The sequence below is a fragment of the Trachurus japonicus genome, chromosome 4, assembly GCF_045865225.1.
Source record: "Trachurus japonicus isolate A0001 chromosome 4, Traja_1.0".
Classification (NCBI taxonomy): domain Eukaryota; kingdom Metazoa; phylum Chordata; class Actinopteri; order Carangiformes; family Carangidae; genus Trachurus; species Trachurus japonicus.
In genome coordinates this window covers 3,509,379-3,525,828 of record NC_140910.1, presented here as the reverse complement: position 1 = coordinate 3,525,828, position 16,450 = coordinate 3,509,379, and the positions used below count along the sequence as shown (strand labels likewise).

General features: G+C 40.6%; 1 protein-coding gene across 1 annotated transcript; it reads left to right on the top strand.

Moving 5' to 3' along the window:
• The first annotated feature begins 2,734 nt into the window (after positions 1 to 2,734).
• LOC146988273 (flavin-containing monooxygenase 5-like) lies at positions 2,735 to 12,405 on the top strand. The gene is made up of 10 exons (XM_085773434.1): positions 2,735 to 2,793; positions 4,212 to 4,365; positions 4,964 to 5,152; positions 9,910 to 10,081; positions 10,215 to 10,357; positions 10,457 to 10,653; positions 10,815 to 10,950; positions 11,088 to 11,307; positions 11,600 to 11,672; positions 11,940 to 12,405. The coding sequence occupies exons 2-10, from the start codon at positions 4,234 to 4,236 to the stop codon at positions 12,316 to 12,318; spliced, it is 1,641 nt and encodes a 546-aa protein (XP_085629560.1). The 5' UTR covers positions 2,735 to 2,793; positions 4,212 to 4,233; the 3' UTR covers positions 12,319 to 12,405.
• The last annotated feature ends 4,045 nt before the right edge of the window (positions 12,406 to 16,450 follow it).

Below are 16,450 nucleotides of genomic sequence, written 5' to 3'. Positions count from 1 at the left end.
CAACCACACTTTCCAGAACTAATGTCGGATTAGTAGCAGAATCATGGGGATTGGTCAATTAAGCACTTTTGTTTTCTCAGCGCAAAGTGACTCAAAACCAAAATCAAATACAACACAAAATGTTTTAATTAACATTCAAATGACAGATAGAACCTGTTAGATAGTCTGGAGGTCAGATTGTAGGCCCCGAAAATGGTGACCATTTTGATCAAAAGTCCTCTTGTGTGTGGAGGGAGCCGACAAAGTGGAATATGACTAAAATTGAGTTAATTAAACCTATAAAATATATTAAATAACCAATAAAAAAGTGAGCTGACTGAGAGCATCTAGCATAACGAAGTAGTGTGGCTACAGATCATTGATCACGCAAGATTTCTGGCTTGGGGAAGGTGATTCTAGTGTGAATCTTTGTGTATGGTGTGCTCACAGTGTCTCACTCTTGGATTTATTATAATACATCCATGGTCTCACTTTACCCCGCAGCATTTGTCTCACTTTACCCCAAAACCCCCATTTTAGAAAAAACGACCTCTCTTAGAAATTCCGGCTAATTTTCAGCCAGCATCATCACATGGTTGTATGTGTTGGTAGTTCATCATCATGTATCATATAAGTTTTTCTACCTGAATCAATTTGCTTTGGCACAACAGTTGATTAAGTTGACAGCAAGAAAATTTACTTTTACATGCAAAAATCATATTTTTGTGAAAAAAACATGCTTTCCACAGCATCATGAGTTCCTCTCTTTCATAGCCATGGGGAAATGGAAGGGGCTTGAAAACATAATGGTCAGATGACCATAAATGTGTTCCGTTTTCTAGATATAGGGGGTGTCTCACATTACCCGGTGTCTCACATTGCCCCACTCTCTCCTACATAACAGTGGTCATGAAAGGCATACATGAATAAATAAATGCACAAATTACATTTCCTGACCTAGAGAGTAAAATTATGTCAAAAATTGAGTCAAAGAATAGGCCTATATTGCAACGTAAACTTCTGGAAATGTAGAATATTAGTATATTTTTCTATTTCTATAACTAATGTAATCAATGCAAGAAATAATGGTTAATATTTTATATTTTTAGCATACTCTCATAGGTGTGAAACTACCAAAAATAATAATGATTCCCTTGAAAATAAAAACAGTTATTTCCCTCCAAAGATTTCTACAGTGCTAAATAAACATATAGCATCTTTTTTGTAGAAGATAACCTGGGGTTCACTGTTCTTACAGGTCTTATCATGTTCTGACTCATAGGCTTATAGGTTAAAAATTGTGTAAAAGACAAAACAACTTTGTTTTTTGTGTGTGTGTGGTTTTTTGTTGTTGTTGTTATTATCGAGAACGGCAGCATCTAAACCTCTTAAAAACAAATATTAGGAATAAATTAAACACAGGAAAAATTATGTTGTAGGCAACCCACATTTGGGTACATAAAGGCCCATGCAGTGCCTTGCCTGTTTTTCTATCTGGTTCGACAAATGAGAGAGGTGATTTCTTAAGCTGTGAACTCTGAACCAGTTCGCACCAGAGGGTGAAAGTGCACTGGCATATTGTTGTTACTGCCCGTGGAATGTATGGGTCAAAATGGTTGGCAATCTGAGGCTTATAAATAATCCCTCAAAGAAATGGTTAGACAACACCGACTAGCTTTGATTTTTTTTTGTAGGCTATTTGCTTTAATTCAAGTCATAGTATGAGAGAGGGGGAGGGGGGTTAAAGGGAACAACACTTCACTACTTTACTATGGCTGAATGCAGAAATGATCAGTCTGGAAATATTTTCAGTCAGTCTTGTAAAATCAGTTTTGTGGATAACATATTTTCTGTACTGTAAAGTGTAAGTTCTGCGGAGTTCAACAGTCAATATGACAGACCTGTTCTCTTACAGACAAAAGAACCTGGTTCATGTTGAAATACAGATTTCATGAATTAAAGACTGATCATCTGAAAGGGGGCAATTCAAGTAACCAAAACAAACTAATATAGAGTGATGACAATAAGGTAATGATAGTTATAAATCTAATGCAAGTAAGTGTGTAAGTCAGTCTGCAGGTGTGAATGAGATTCTTACAGCATGACACTGCAACAACTTCATTAAATCCCTGCAGCATCTGGGTCGACCCACAGATACATCACAAGAAGAATCTAACAGGAGCTCATTTTGTTGTGATGTTTCTTTCATCTCTTTTGGTTTCAATCGGGCCTCAAGGTTTCTGGAAGGGATAATAATGTGTTAGATAAACATTTTCTCAACACCATCTCTCACCACTGGAACTTCCTGCCGTGGCAGTGACTTTACTGGGGAACTGGGTCAAGGAAAGCTGGGTTAGTGAGGGAATAAACAAGTAAATGAGAAAAGAAATACTTAAGAAGTAAAAGTGTGTTTTAACTAAAGCACAGGATGAACTACGCAGTGACTGTTAAAAAAGCCAAGATGCCTTTAGATCAGTTATGTGTTAAACTGGAACATCGTGAGACCGCAGGGAGATCATCTGCTTGGATTTGTCTTCACAGTGATCAAACACTTGCATAGTTTTTTTTTTTCATTTCATCATCTCAATGTTTATTAGACAGAAAAAAACCCACCTTAATGACTGTGGTGATATTTTAACCCCTGTGTATAGTTATGTGAACAAGGTTTTAGGATAACATTGCATTTTGCAGTTATACTTCTCTCAATCATCAACTTGCTTTGTCCGTGTTACATCCAGACTGAGCAGCTCGGTGACAGAGGCTGAGGAGCAGGGGGAGACATTTTAGTCCACTGACTCTCCCTGTGAAGAACAGGTAAGGCTGGGGTATGTATGGTGTGGGATGGTGGTTTACAGGTGGTTGTTGGATGGAGTTACACTGGTTTTATAAATAGATAGATGAAAGTGATGTAGCCTACTGTATAGAGAAATTACAGTTACTGCCGTTATTCTGTGTTCATTGTGTGAGCTCATGATCTGAGCATCTTGGTCAAGCTACAGATTGATATTCCAACCACAGTCATTCTTACACAAAGGATGCAATTTGCTATTATTTAGTGGTATCCTGTTTCTCTCTTGACCTCCCAGCAAAGCTCCTCCTTTTGGAACAATTAAAACATGTACCACATGGGATGAGTTATCAGGCTCATGTTGGGTAGTCTGTACTGTGGCAACACAAGACTAGAAGAACATGTTTGTTTGTGTTGTGGATTTCAGGTCAGTTTAGTTTACGCTGCTTCTAAATGGAGACTTATCACTAGCGGTGCACAGAGGGGGACATGTGATGGAAGTGTCGTGGGAATATTGGTCCTGCCGGTGGCGAGTCAAAGAACAAGACAGGAGAGGTAGCATGCACCCAAGTTTATTCTCCATTTTTCCACCACAGAAGTCAAGATTTCCCAGATGAAAGGTCGACCACATAGATCTTTAACTGGGACAGAGTCAACAATTAAACTGGGTCAAAAGGTCACTGCAGTGTTTTTTGTCTGTGCAGAAAGGTTACTCATCAAGAGACATGTGCTTCTCAGTTTTACTGTCAGATTCCAAACTCAACGTAATACAACATTCAAAAGTTGAAACATGGTTTTACCTATGTAAAATGTATGCACGACGTGTCTGTACATCATGAAATTACAAGTCTTTGTTATTGTTACTCAGTTACGATCAGCAAAGGCTGGTCATTTCAGAAGATTGAATTGAACAAAATGCTCTATAAACTTGTTAAACACCATAAAAAGAGGCTTTTGCATTACAGTTTTTCTCAGTCGGTCAGTTTGGTGCTTTTCTCACATCACTATTAACATTCACAAGTTAGTGCATTTCTCAAAACAATTACAAACTGCAAAACCTAGTGGATAACCTGCAAGAGCAGCGTCACTTGCTCAAAATGGATAGTCCATTCCTTAAAAGTAAGTATTCAAATCTCTAACTTTTTGAGTAGTGTACGTCCACAGGTGGAACTGATGACATGCAAATGACTGCATGCAGCAGTTAATGTGATTATTCACACCTGTGTTGTTCAGCACAGACAAATCTCCTGGATGAAGTCAGATGCAGCCTCAGCTGAAACTCTTATCTATACTTGTATGGTATTACTCTGCCTCACAGCAGAGTAAACAAATCCAGCTTGATTGACTCAAGCTAAAAAGCCACATGAAAACAATGGGGCGTGGAAGACAGACACATTCATTGTAAAACTACAAAACAACACACTCATTTCACTCTTCTCCTCAGTCAGCTGTGCTTGGTGTCCAGGATGGTTCAGAGGGTGGCAGTGATCGGTGCGGGGACTTCAGGTCTGACCAGCATCAAGGCCTGTTTAGATGAAGGTCTGGAGCCGACCTGCTTTGAGAGCAGCCATGACATTGGAGGTCTCTGGAGATTTAAGGTGATGGACAAAGCTTTGTTGTATATGATGCATGTGTCTGTACCTTATCAGTCATGTTCTGACATCATGGTCACGTGATGAGTCCTGTATTTCTGAAATGCTAAACTGTGGTGCTCTTACTAGGAAGAGACAGTTTGATTCATTTGTAAATAGTCTCAAGCATATCAAATACTGAATATTTCAGTACCTAAAACTAGCAGGTCAAACAAAAATTACACACTTGATGATAGATATCCACAGAAAGGCCATACTTGCTTTATGTCAATGTTGTCATCTCGGCATAACTGGATGTGTCAGGGGAAATTTTGTCATTACCTCGGGATAACAAACCTTGTTGTCTTGAAACTGTGGTATAATGAAACTGTGAATCTGGCCTTTCTGAGCATCTGCAGATGTCCCTACAAAACCTGGGAATAGCTTGCACATAAAATTAAGTTGTGTTCATGTATACTCTGATAATATGATCCATATGAAATTATCATTTGAGGACTGTGTCCTGCAATGTTCAGAGGAAAGCTGCAGGATCAACATCGGTCATTATATTGTTTATATTCAATGATACATGAAAGAGATAGTATATTTACTGCGTCCTCCTCAGGAGAAGCCAGAGCCTGGACGAGCCAACATCTATCAGTCGGTGGTCATCAACAGCTCCAAAGAGATGATGTCTTTCAGTGACTTCCCTCCTCCTGCTGAACTTCCCAACAACATGCACCACAGTGAGGTGCTGCTGTATCTGCGCCTCTACGCTCAGGCCTTCAATCTACTGCAGCACATACACTTCCAGGTTAGTGCTGCTTCCTGATCTGAAACACAGCCCAACGATTCATGTTTCAGTTCATGGCTCTGCCCTGAGGCTCACATTCATTGTGTAGTACGCAGGGCCGTTGTAGAGGGGAGAAAGGTGATGATAATTCTAGGGGCCCAGCGCCCAGTAGGGCCCACAAAAAAACCCAGTAGTCTAATCTTTGTATGACTGAATTATTCTGCATAAGACCCTGACTAATACTCATAGTAATGCTGAATTAGCATCAAAACAAAGTAGGCTAAATAAAAAATGATAATACATACGTAGTCTAAGAAAGAAAAAGTGGAGAGTCGGGGGGTAGGGGCCCACTTTAGTATTCTTTCAGGGGCCCAGAATTCCTAGCAACGGCCCTGGTAGTATGTTCAGTGAACGTATGAATGGCTCATTCACTGAATGTGCTACACATTCAGTTTGTGAGCGACACCGCGACACGTTCACGAATGCCCTGTCCAGGTCGGTTAAAACGGGGCCCTGGCCTTCCTCCGGCAGGGTGACCTCTTTTTGCATTGATTTTCTCACGGGGTCTTCTTGAACCATTCTTTGTCTGGCCCCTCCCTTGAGACCAATTTGCCATGGGAGCACATTGCTCCAGACAGCATAGGCTTCAGGTTCACAGGGACACGCAAACCTCTCCACCACGATAAGGTGATGGTTCCTGGAGAGGAAAAATATAGGGTTGTCTCTGTAAAAAAATAAATGTAAAAAATGTTTTAAAAAATTATAGTTTTTAAAAAAATTGAAAAAAAGTTCTAGTTTAAAAAAAAATTAAAGAAAATATATATTTTTTTTTTTTAAATTGAAAAAAATTTGTTTTTAAAAAAAATTGAAAAAAATTATAGTTTTAAAAAATATATATATATATTTATAGTTTTTTTGGGGGGGTTATAGATTTTAAAAAATATATATTTTTTAATAGTTTTTTATAGTTTTTAAAATATATATATATATTTAGTTTTTTTTTTATTTTAATAGTAAAAAATATATCTACAAATATATGGTGGAGGGTAATCGGTGGTGGGTTAGAGAGGGGTTTTGTCTTGGGGGTAATCAGGGCAGGTAAGAGAGGGTTTTGTCTTGGGGGTAATTGGGGGTAATCGGGGCGGGTAAGAGAGTGTTTTGTCTTGGGGGTAATCGGGGCGGGTAAGAGAGGGTTTTGTCTTGGGGGTAATTGGGGCGGGTAAGAGAGGGTTTTGTCTTGGGGGTAATCGGGGTGGGTAAAGGGTGGAGGGTGGGAGTTAAAGGGGCAGGGGGGGATTTGAGGGGAAGGGCTTGTTTTTCTTCTACTCTTCCATTCTCCTTCTCTTCCTCTCCTCCCTTTCTTTTTTCTCTCGTTCTTTCCTTTCTCTCCTCTCCCTCTTCTCATTCTGTTCTCTCTCCTCTTTTTCTTTTCTCTCTTGTTCTTTTCTTTCAGCCCTCACCCTCTTCTCATTATTTTCTCTTTTCTCACATTCTCTCCTTTCTTGTTCTTTTCTTTCTCTCTTCTCCCTTTTCTCATTTTTCTCTCTCACCTCTTTTTCTCTCCTCTCTTGCTCCTCTCTTTCTCTCCTCTCCACCCTCTCATTTTTCTCTCTTTCACCCTTTTCCTTCTTCTCCTGCTTCTTCCGCTCCTTCATCTCCTCTTTGACCCTCTTCTCTTCCTCCTTCTTAATCTTTGCTTTCTCCTTATCAGTTTTGGAGGCCACTTCCTGAAGCTCAGTGTTTTCACTGGTCAGGCGCTGCATGTCTTCCTCCATCCTTCTGGTCTGTAACAGCCAGTGTCTCTCCTTGTTGAGCCAGCTCTCCTCCATGTCTATTCTCTTTCTGTGCAGCTGCTCTTTCTCTTTCTTCTCCTGTGCAAGTCTTTGCTGCAGGGTGTTGACTTTGGCCTCGCAGTCAGCCTCGCATTGCAGGAGCTTGGTCTTTAAGTTATCAAGTTCGAGGGTGCGTTCAGTCTCGACCCTGGTGATCTCCTCATTCTTCTCTTTGATGAGGAGCTCGACCTTCTCCTCACAGCTCGTCTGCAGAGCTTGAAGCTCAGCAGCTGCCTTCTCTTCCTTTACAGTCATCTGATGCAGGGCATTGACGTTGGCCTTGCAGTCAGCCTCACATTGCTGGAGCTCGGTCTTCATGTCCTGGAGTTCCAGCCAGCACTCCAGGTTCTTTTGTGCCAGTGTTGTATTTTCAGTCGTAGCGCTGGCGATCACTTTGTCCTTCTCTTGCATGATGAGCTCAACTTTCTTGTCATAGCTCTCCTGCAGAGCTTGAAGTTCAGCAGCTGCCTTCTCTTCCTTGGCTGTCATCTGGTTCTGCCACTTTGAATTAAGCTGAGCCTGCGACTGGGCAAAGGAGTCCTCCATCACTTTAATCTTCTCTTCCTTCTCGTCACAGCTCTTCTGCAGAGCTTGGAGCTCAGCAGCTGCCTTCTCTTCCTTTGCTTTCATCTGGTTCCTCCATGTTGCATTGAACTGGCCGAGTGACTGGGCGAAGGAGATCTCCATCTTCTCTTCGTTCTCGTCACATCTCTTCTGCAGAGCTTGGAGCTCAGCAGCTGCTTGCTCCTCCCTGGCAGTCAACTGGTCCTGCCACATCACTTTATTCTTATCTTCCTTCTCGTCACATCTCTTCTGCAGAGCACGGAGTTCAGCAGCTGCCTTGTTTTCCTTTGCAGTCATCTGGTTCTTCCATGTTGTATTGAACTGGCCGAGTGACTGGGCGTAGGAGTCCTCCATTGCTTTAATCTTCTCGTCACAGCTCTTCTGCAGAGCTTGGAGCTCAGTAGCTGCCTTCACTTCCATTGCAGTCATCTCGTTCTTCCATGTTGTATTGAACTGGCCGAGTGACTGGGCGAAGGAGACCTCCAGAGCTTGGAGCTCAGCAGCAGCTTGCTCCTCCCTGGCAGTCAACTGGTCCTGCCACATTGAATTGAGCTGAGCCTGTGACTGGACGAAGGAGTGCTCCATCAGCTGAATCTTCTGGTCTTTCTCTTCACAGCTCTCCTGCAGAGCTTGGAGCTCAGCGGCTGTTTGCTCCTGACTGGCAGTTAACTGGTTCTGCCAGGTTTCATTGACTTGAGCCAGTGACTGGGCGAAGGAATCCTCCATATATTTAATATGTCGGTCCCTCTCAATCACCTGGTTATTGAGCCAGTCTCTGTTCATCTGGCAGGCATTGAGATCAGTCATGCAGCAGTGGAGTTCATACATCTTTGCATGGATGAATTGCTCCATTTCCCACTGCCTGCCCTGATACCAAGCCTCCCTGGCCTTGGCAGATTCATTCTCCATTCCCAGGTTTCCCAGATTGTTTCTGGTCTCAATGAGTGTAGACTCCAAGGAGTCCATTTGCTGCTTCAGAGCAGCATTTTCCTCAGCCAACACTTTGTTCACGATGTGTGAGTTGAACAAGGCTGTTTGAAGGTAGTGCAGCATTTGAGGAGAAAACTCCTGTTGCTGGCTGTCATTTTCAAACACTGCTTGTCTGGCTGAGTTATGTTCTGCCATCTTTACTGAACACAGAATGTTTAGTGTGGTTGAAGATGTAGCAGAAGTTGAGCGATGTTAATTAATTATTCAAATATATTACTTGTAATTACTAATTACTTGTAATTCCTCGTAATTAACTAATTTCAATCGATGAGTGGTAACTAAACAGAAATGTGGGACTTAGTCTCGGTCACTGTTAGTATGCACTGAGAGATGTCTGTGTGAGGTCAGGTTTATAGCCTTCCTTACTAGAGATCAAAGGAACATTCTGTATGACATCATGTGTGAATCCTTTGAAGATTCTGTGACTGTATGACATCATGTGTGACAGAATGTCATGTCATGACATCACATGTGACATCACTGGAACCCAGTGATGGATACATCATGTGACTTTACATTAAAAAATGATCCTGTGGTTTGACCATAGACTGTATGAGTGTACGTGTACCACTGTTCTACTGGACACAAAAATACAAAAAGCTCAACACTGCAACAGAATAATCACTTCAAGTCTTTTTTTAGTGTGAGATTAAATATTATAGTTCCAAACATCAACACATCAGTACTCTTATTTTGACATTTCATATTTAAAGCTCTTATTTTGAAATTTTTTGTCACTTTCAGTTTTCACTTTTGTCTAATGAAAAAGGCCACCACTCATCAAGTATATCAATTTATTGCAAGCTTCATTGTGATCAACAATTGGACTAACAGGATGAACACTAAAATGAAGGTTGGCAGTATCACTGATTACATCTACTGTATATTTTTGTAGCTGTTCTTGAGGTGTTTGTTCCAACACTTCTGAAATTTTACCATGAGCAGTTCTGTTTTTTTTTTTTTTTATCACCTGTTCTGAACCTTTGTTTCAAGATTTCCTGTGATGTGTTCAGATGCTCGAAAGGGGGAAAAAACTAATAGAAAAACTTGCCTGACAGAAGAATTATTAAACTAGAAAATGTCCATGCAGAAATAGTGCCACGGGGGCTGGGTGTGATCTCTGTCGACAAAGACAAAGCTAATGAGACAGTCACATGATCATCTTTCTCTGAGCACTGACACTGAGGAGCTGTCAGCCTGTTTGTGTGTGCAGGGGCAGGTTCAGTTGAAGGTTTACTCAACTGATTCTCAACTGTTAATGACAATATAAAATTTAAAGTGTTTTGGTGAGGCTGTTTAAACATTTTATTTTTTGCAGATGGTTCCTCAGGATATTGATAGCTAATGTAAATGCAATATGTTCAACAACGTGTGTGTGTGTTTGTGTGTCAGACCACTGTGCTGAGTGTGAGGCAGACATCAGACTTTGCTGGGACAGGCCAGTGGGAGGTGGAGGTGGAGACGGAGCGGAGCCTGGGTCAGAGGGAGACTCATGTTTTTGACGCAGTCATAGTTTGTACTGGACACTTCACCCAGCCTCACCTGCCTCTCAGAGACTTCACAGGTATACCAGGAACCATAATATACTGCAATGTCTTTCACTTTTGCAAGAGCTAAAGAGAAATAGAATAATAGACCATCATCATATCATCTGCATGCAGCAATGTACACATGATCTCTTTCATATTCCATCTCAGGTATTGAGAACTTTGAAGGCAGACACTTCCACAGCTGGGAGTACCGCAGCGCCGAGGGGATGCAGGGGAAACGAGTGCTGGTGATTGGGATTGGAAATTCTGGAGGTGACATCGCTGTGGATATTAGCAGGGTTGCTGCGAAGGTACTGAATCACTGTTGTGTTATATGATTGAGTATTATTGTATGTTTTTAATTCATATCAATTAATTGAATTTATTATTTGGTCTGATCTGAGCTACAGGTCTACCTGAGCACCAGGAGTGGGGCGTGGGTGGTCAGCCGTGTGGGACCAGGGGGAATTCCAGCTGATCTTGTTGGAACATCCCGCTTTCATGTGATGATACGGGAGCTCCTCCCCTCGTGGTTCAACAGGATGTTGGAGAAGAAGCTGAATGAAGCATTTGACCACACTTTATATGGCCTGAAGCCAAAACATGGGTAATGATGCTGTAGATGAATGTCTTTCATCTTCATCAAGGTTATAGTCTGTGCCTCAGGCTGTGATTTCATTACACCCCAACATACAGAGGTGCTGACAGAACAAACAGACTGTTTCATTAAGGTCAAAGTTTTTCATGGGGGAAATGTTCTTGCGGCAGATTTTTCACACAGATTCCTCTTGTGAATGACGACCTGCCAGCTCGGATCATCTCAGGTCGTGTTCAGGTGAAGCCAAACGTGGAGGAGTTCTGTGGGTCCAGCGTGGTCTTTGTTGATGGCAGCATCATTAATGAGGTGTGTGGTTTTTACATGATTCATGGCAGCTCTTGTTCTTTTGTTTCCATGGTCAAAAAACAAAAGTTACAGGAAATGACACACGATAAGAAGGAATTAGTGATTTGATCTTTATGTTCTACACGTGTGTCCCACAGGTGGATGTGGTGGTGTTTGCCACAGGTTACGAGTACAGCTTCCCCTTCCTGCCCTCAGCCCTGCAGGCTGAATGTGGCTACAGACTGTGTCTCTACAAACACGTGTTCCCTCCTGGACTCACCCAGCCAACGTTGGCTGTGGTGGGCTTCATCCATGGCTTAGGGGCCATCAACCCGCTGGCTGAGCTGCAGGCCCGCTGGGCCACAAGAGTTTTTAAGGGTAAAGCACACTTTGAATTTTACTCTTATAATGTCTGATCCTGATGTGGAAAAGCAGCTGTAGACTTTAATGCTTCTGTCTTTTTTGTAGTATCATGTTCTAGGATAGACCCCTGTCAACCCCTATTGGAAACTTGAGCTGTGATTCTGTTTTTGATACTGTACTGCAGCTGTCTCACTACAACAACTCGTACCATCACTTCTGAAGAAATACAGATCAGTAGCAGCTCAGTGAAGCTTCAGATCCTTTGGGGTTTTGTCTGTGAGATTTTTGATTTTTTTCATTCTTGCAGGTTTATCATCTCTCCCCTCAGAGGAGACCATGATGGAGGAAATTCAGAAAGACACCACAACAATGCATCAAAAGTAATGTCAAGTTCCTGGATTTAGTTTTATGTCCTGATTGTTTCCACTGTGAGGGACCTTTACTGTTGTCATAACATTGGAATGAAAAGACATGTCCATTCTCTCCATTAGTTTTATTAATTTACCTCATTAAGTAAAGGTTGATTGAATATGTGAAAAGGGGGATTTCCCACTTGACTGTTTTCATTACTTTTAATAATGTTTTATTTATTTATTTATTTGTATTTTTTGTGTGAAGCACTTGTAACTGGTGAATCTTTCTCATAGGTTTTCCTGCTCCAAGCGTAACCCTCTCCAGGTGGACTACATCCCTTACCTGGACTCTGTGGCAGAGCAGGTGGGGGCTAGACCAAACATAATGTGGCTCTTGTTGAAGGACCCCAGACTGGCACTCCATGTCCTTCTGGGTCCCTGCACTCCGTATCAGTACCGTCTGACTGGACCGGGCCAGTGGACTGGTGCCCGCCAGGCCATTCTCACTCAGTGGGAGCGAGTGGTTCAACCGTTCAGGACCAGAGTGGTACCAGAACCAGAGACCAGACCCTCTTCCACATGGAACATCGTAGTGGTTTTCTCAGGTGTCACCCTGCTGTGCTGCTTCTGCTTTAATAAACAGCCTCTCTCATTCTTCAGATCTCTGCACTGAGCTGTCTGAGTGTAGACTTACCTGAAGTGCTGCAGGCAGAACCTGCTTTTAGACAATTTGACTATTGACAAATAAAGATTTTAATAGCAACTGTCCATTTTCTGTGTCTCTCCTCCTCCATGTGCCACTTAATCCTAAGTCTTCACAGTGAACACAGCCTGTGGTGTGAGGACATCACATACTTTTTTTGGTCTTGGCCATTAATGTCACTGTGATCACTCCTCCTGTACAGAGCTTATTGCACTGCAACTTTATAACAAGCATGTAAACGGACAAAATACAAATTCCCTGCCTGCACTTGTTCAATAGTTCTACCACCAAAACCCTCAAAGCATTTAACAGGGTGTCCCAGCAGGTTTGTATCCCCATGAAACATTTTGTACATGTATTTCACTAACAAATCATGTCTCAACTTTTGTTTTACAATAATGGAACAAAGCTTAAGGTACAATGAACAATGTTGCTGCAGCATCACTGCAAATACATAGCCCCATGGAAAGGATCTCCAAACCATTATTTCTCAAATATTGAATGTTTTGGTTTCATGAATTAGAAAAAAAAAAAAAAAAAACTGTACATGTTTTCAGTGAATGACAATAACAATGGACCATGACTGTGATGACTGGAAAAATCTGATTATTTACCCAAATGTTTTTAATAACACCTATGAGATATATTCAATCAAGTCCCTGGTGAAAAATTAATGTACTAAGTGTACTAAAATTTAGCATACTTTTGTGTACTTCAAGCCGCACTAATCATCATTATATTTCAAGTGTGTTTAAGATTAGTTAACTTGAAGAGTGCTAAATTGGAACAACTAATTTTGTGTTAAGTATATTTAAATTGTAATTAAGTTGTAGAAAAGCTCAACTTAAAGTGTATTTAGTGTACTTTTGTGTACTAAAGTGGAACAACTTAAAGTATATTTAGTGCACTTTAAGTACATGACATTTCATGTACTAATACATGCCTAATTAGTTAAATTAAAGTGTACTTTGTTTGTATTATAAGTACATTAAAATTAGATGTTAGTGTATTAAAATATATACTTAATTATACTTTTGGTATACTACTTTCTACCTTCATGCAAATGTGTTACAAGTATACTAAAGGCTGAAAGACTTGTGGGACTACTTCCAGGTAAAAAAACATACTTTAATGTATTTAAACCACATCCAAATTATAATAATACATTGCAAATAATACAGAAACTTGTACTATCTCTAAATGTATAAACATTTACATATGGCTTTTAAACATTTTCAAAGGAAAACTTTAATAACACATTTTCAAATATTGCTTCTTTCGTACATAGGAAATCGAAAATAGAAATAGGTTTATTTCGGGCAGCAGACCTAAACATTACAAATAAACCTTTAAGGACAATTCCAGGTGAATTCAACTTGGGGGTGTATGTTCCTATCATTTTGGGTCTAAAAGAAGGAATGTGAAGATTTTCAGTTTAACCGCTTCTGTTTTGCGGTAGCTTGGTCTGTCCCCGCATCGCTACGGCAGCAATGAATGGGAGTGGATGCAAGTTCCGCTGGTTAGCCTGTTTACATCCCTCAAAGCCGCATTTTTTTCAGATTTTTTTCCACAGACAGCGTCAGATGGCGACTCAAACATGTACCGAGAAGTTTATTTACTTCAAGCAAGCCGACATGCTTGTAAAACTAGATCTAATTCAAAGTCTTGTGCGAGACCCTGCTGCCGTGCTCGGTGCATTCAGGTGCAGTAGGAGCTACCTTTTGTGTCATAAACACAGGAATATCGACTCTTTACTTGCTTCAAGTGTACATTTTTTTCAACAGACAGCGTCAGGTGGCGACTCAAACATGCGCCGATACGTATTTTTTACTTGAAGCAAGTCAAGAGTCGATATTCCTGTGTTTATGACACAAACGGTAGTTTTCTGACTACCCCTGAATGCACCGAGCACGGCAACAGGGTCTCGCGTGAGACTTTGAATTTAGATCTAGTTTTACAAGCATGTCGGCTTGCTTGAAGTAAAGAAACTTCTCGGTGCATGTTTGAGTAGCCATCTGACGCTGTCTGTGGAAAAAAATTGCGGCTTTGAGGGCTGTAAACAGCCTAACCAGCGGAACTTGCATCCACTCCCATTCATTGCTGCCGTAGCGATGCGGGGACAGACGCAGCTACCGCAAAACAGGAGACGTTAAACTGAAAATCTTCACATTCCTTCTTTTAGACTTAAAATGATAAGAACATACACCCTCAAGTTGAATTTGCCTGGAATTGTCCTTTAAAGAAGGATAAGCAAAACACATGTACATACACAGTGTAACACAATTCTTACCCAGGTAAGTAGGAACATAAAAAAAAAAAAAATTGCAGCTATGTTTGAAAGTTCAAGTCACCTCTTTTTTCAGTCACTCCCAGTATGAAATGTTCAGTCCACTGAGGAAGTGAAGAGGATCTATCCTACCGCATGGTTGAATGTGTTGGATATGTGTATGTGTGTGTGTGTGTAATGAAGTGATGAAAGGATCCAGGTTCTTGATTCTTTGCGGGCACCATATCTCTAGTTGTCCTCCAGGCTGTGGTTCGCCATCAAACGTCTCGATCCAGGCTCCAACATCCGGGTAGGTCCAAGGTTCAAAGGATCCAACAGGAAAACCTGACCTATGATGAGTAATGTCAGAACATTCTCTTAATTCTCTCAACTCTCAATCATGAAATACAATATATAAATCATGTTAAATCCACTCAATTCACAGAGAATATTTCTAACTGAATAAACATTGTAATATGACACCACACCCAATAATATCATAGCAACATTCTCAAAATATCAGAGATTAAGTTATTAAAATAACTTCTCCACATCAATAATATAAAAATAACATCTTCACATAGTAATAAGCATGCAAATATAACATTAATACCAGTAAGAAGACGTACAGTGTGCACCTTCTGCCATGTCTTAGCATAAAATAGTGACTCGGCGTGCTAAAAACGCAGATACTGTACTAAATCATCAGATTTTACAGTTCAGTGTGCAACAAATTCTCAAAACGTCTCATATTGCACCTTCAAAATGAAGCTAGTGCTAGCTTTAACGCTAGTGATTCACACGAGTGGGTAAGGTCTCTGGTATTAGCACTGATTAGCACTGGCGGTTAGCATTTAGCATGGAAAAAACGATTTCTCACCGATGCGTTTTCTTCTTGGTGGAGATGTCGGGTCCCTCTAGCTTCACTCTCACAGGTCCAGGGCGTCACCGGAGTTATCCCGTAGTTTTTAATCACTTTTATCAACTTTTACTAGTGTCTCCTCTTCACAAGCTAAGTGTCGTGCTCGATGCGGGGCTGCTCGCTCTCCTGACAACGGCTCCGGAGGAAGTGAACCTTGTTCAGAGCAGGTCAAGGGGCGGGAGCTTCTTCCCGATTGGCTGACAGCTCATCTCCAGCCAATCTCTTTCAAAATAAACGTATAAAAAAATATTTTATCACCGTTCAATTTCTTTTTATAGGTAAGTGTCTGTTTTTAATTATTAACATAACTTAGTATTTATTAATTAACTTTTTAAATATGAATTCAGCTGTTTTAATATGCAATCAACTAATTTTTAATACAGACTTTTAACCTTGGTTACAACAGACATTATAACATTAAAACAATGTGCTTAAAGGGATATTTCAACATTTTGGCAGATTTGCCCGTTAATCCCTAGTCTTAGGGATAGGGTTCGTTACTTTTACTGTAATTGACGGTAACCTACAAGCTGTTTTTAGATCGGCGGGGCAGAGACATGAGCTGCTCAGCTACCGCTACGGAGACTATCAAACACACAATCCAACAACTCTACAACGCTCTTGTGGATGATTGTTAAGTGTTAATTAAGTGTATTGTTTCATGTGATTTCATGCGTGTAAGGTTGTAGCCTATCTTTTTTTTTTTTTTGCCAAACACACAGCACAAAATTTAATAAACGGGTTTAGGTGCATAGGCTAATACCACTTTCCAAAATGTCCTGAAGTAGGCTACAAGCATAAATAACTTCACTTTATAATTAAACTCAAATGTAACTTAAAATACACTCAAACTTAATATTACAGTGTTGATATTAAAATGTATACTTTCAAAATATGTTATCATTGTATTTTAC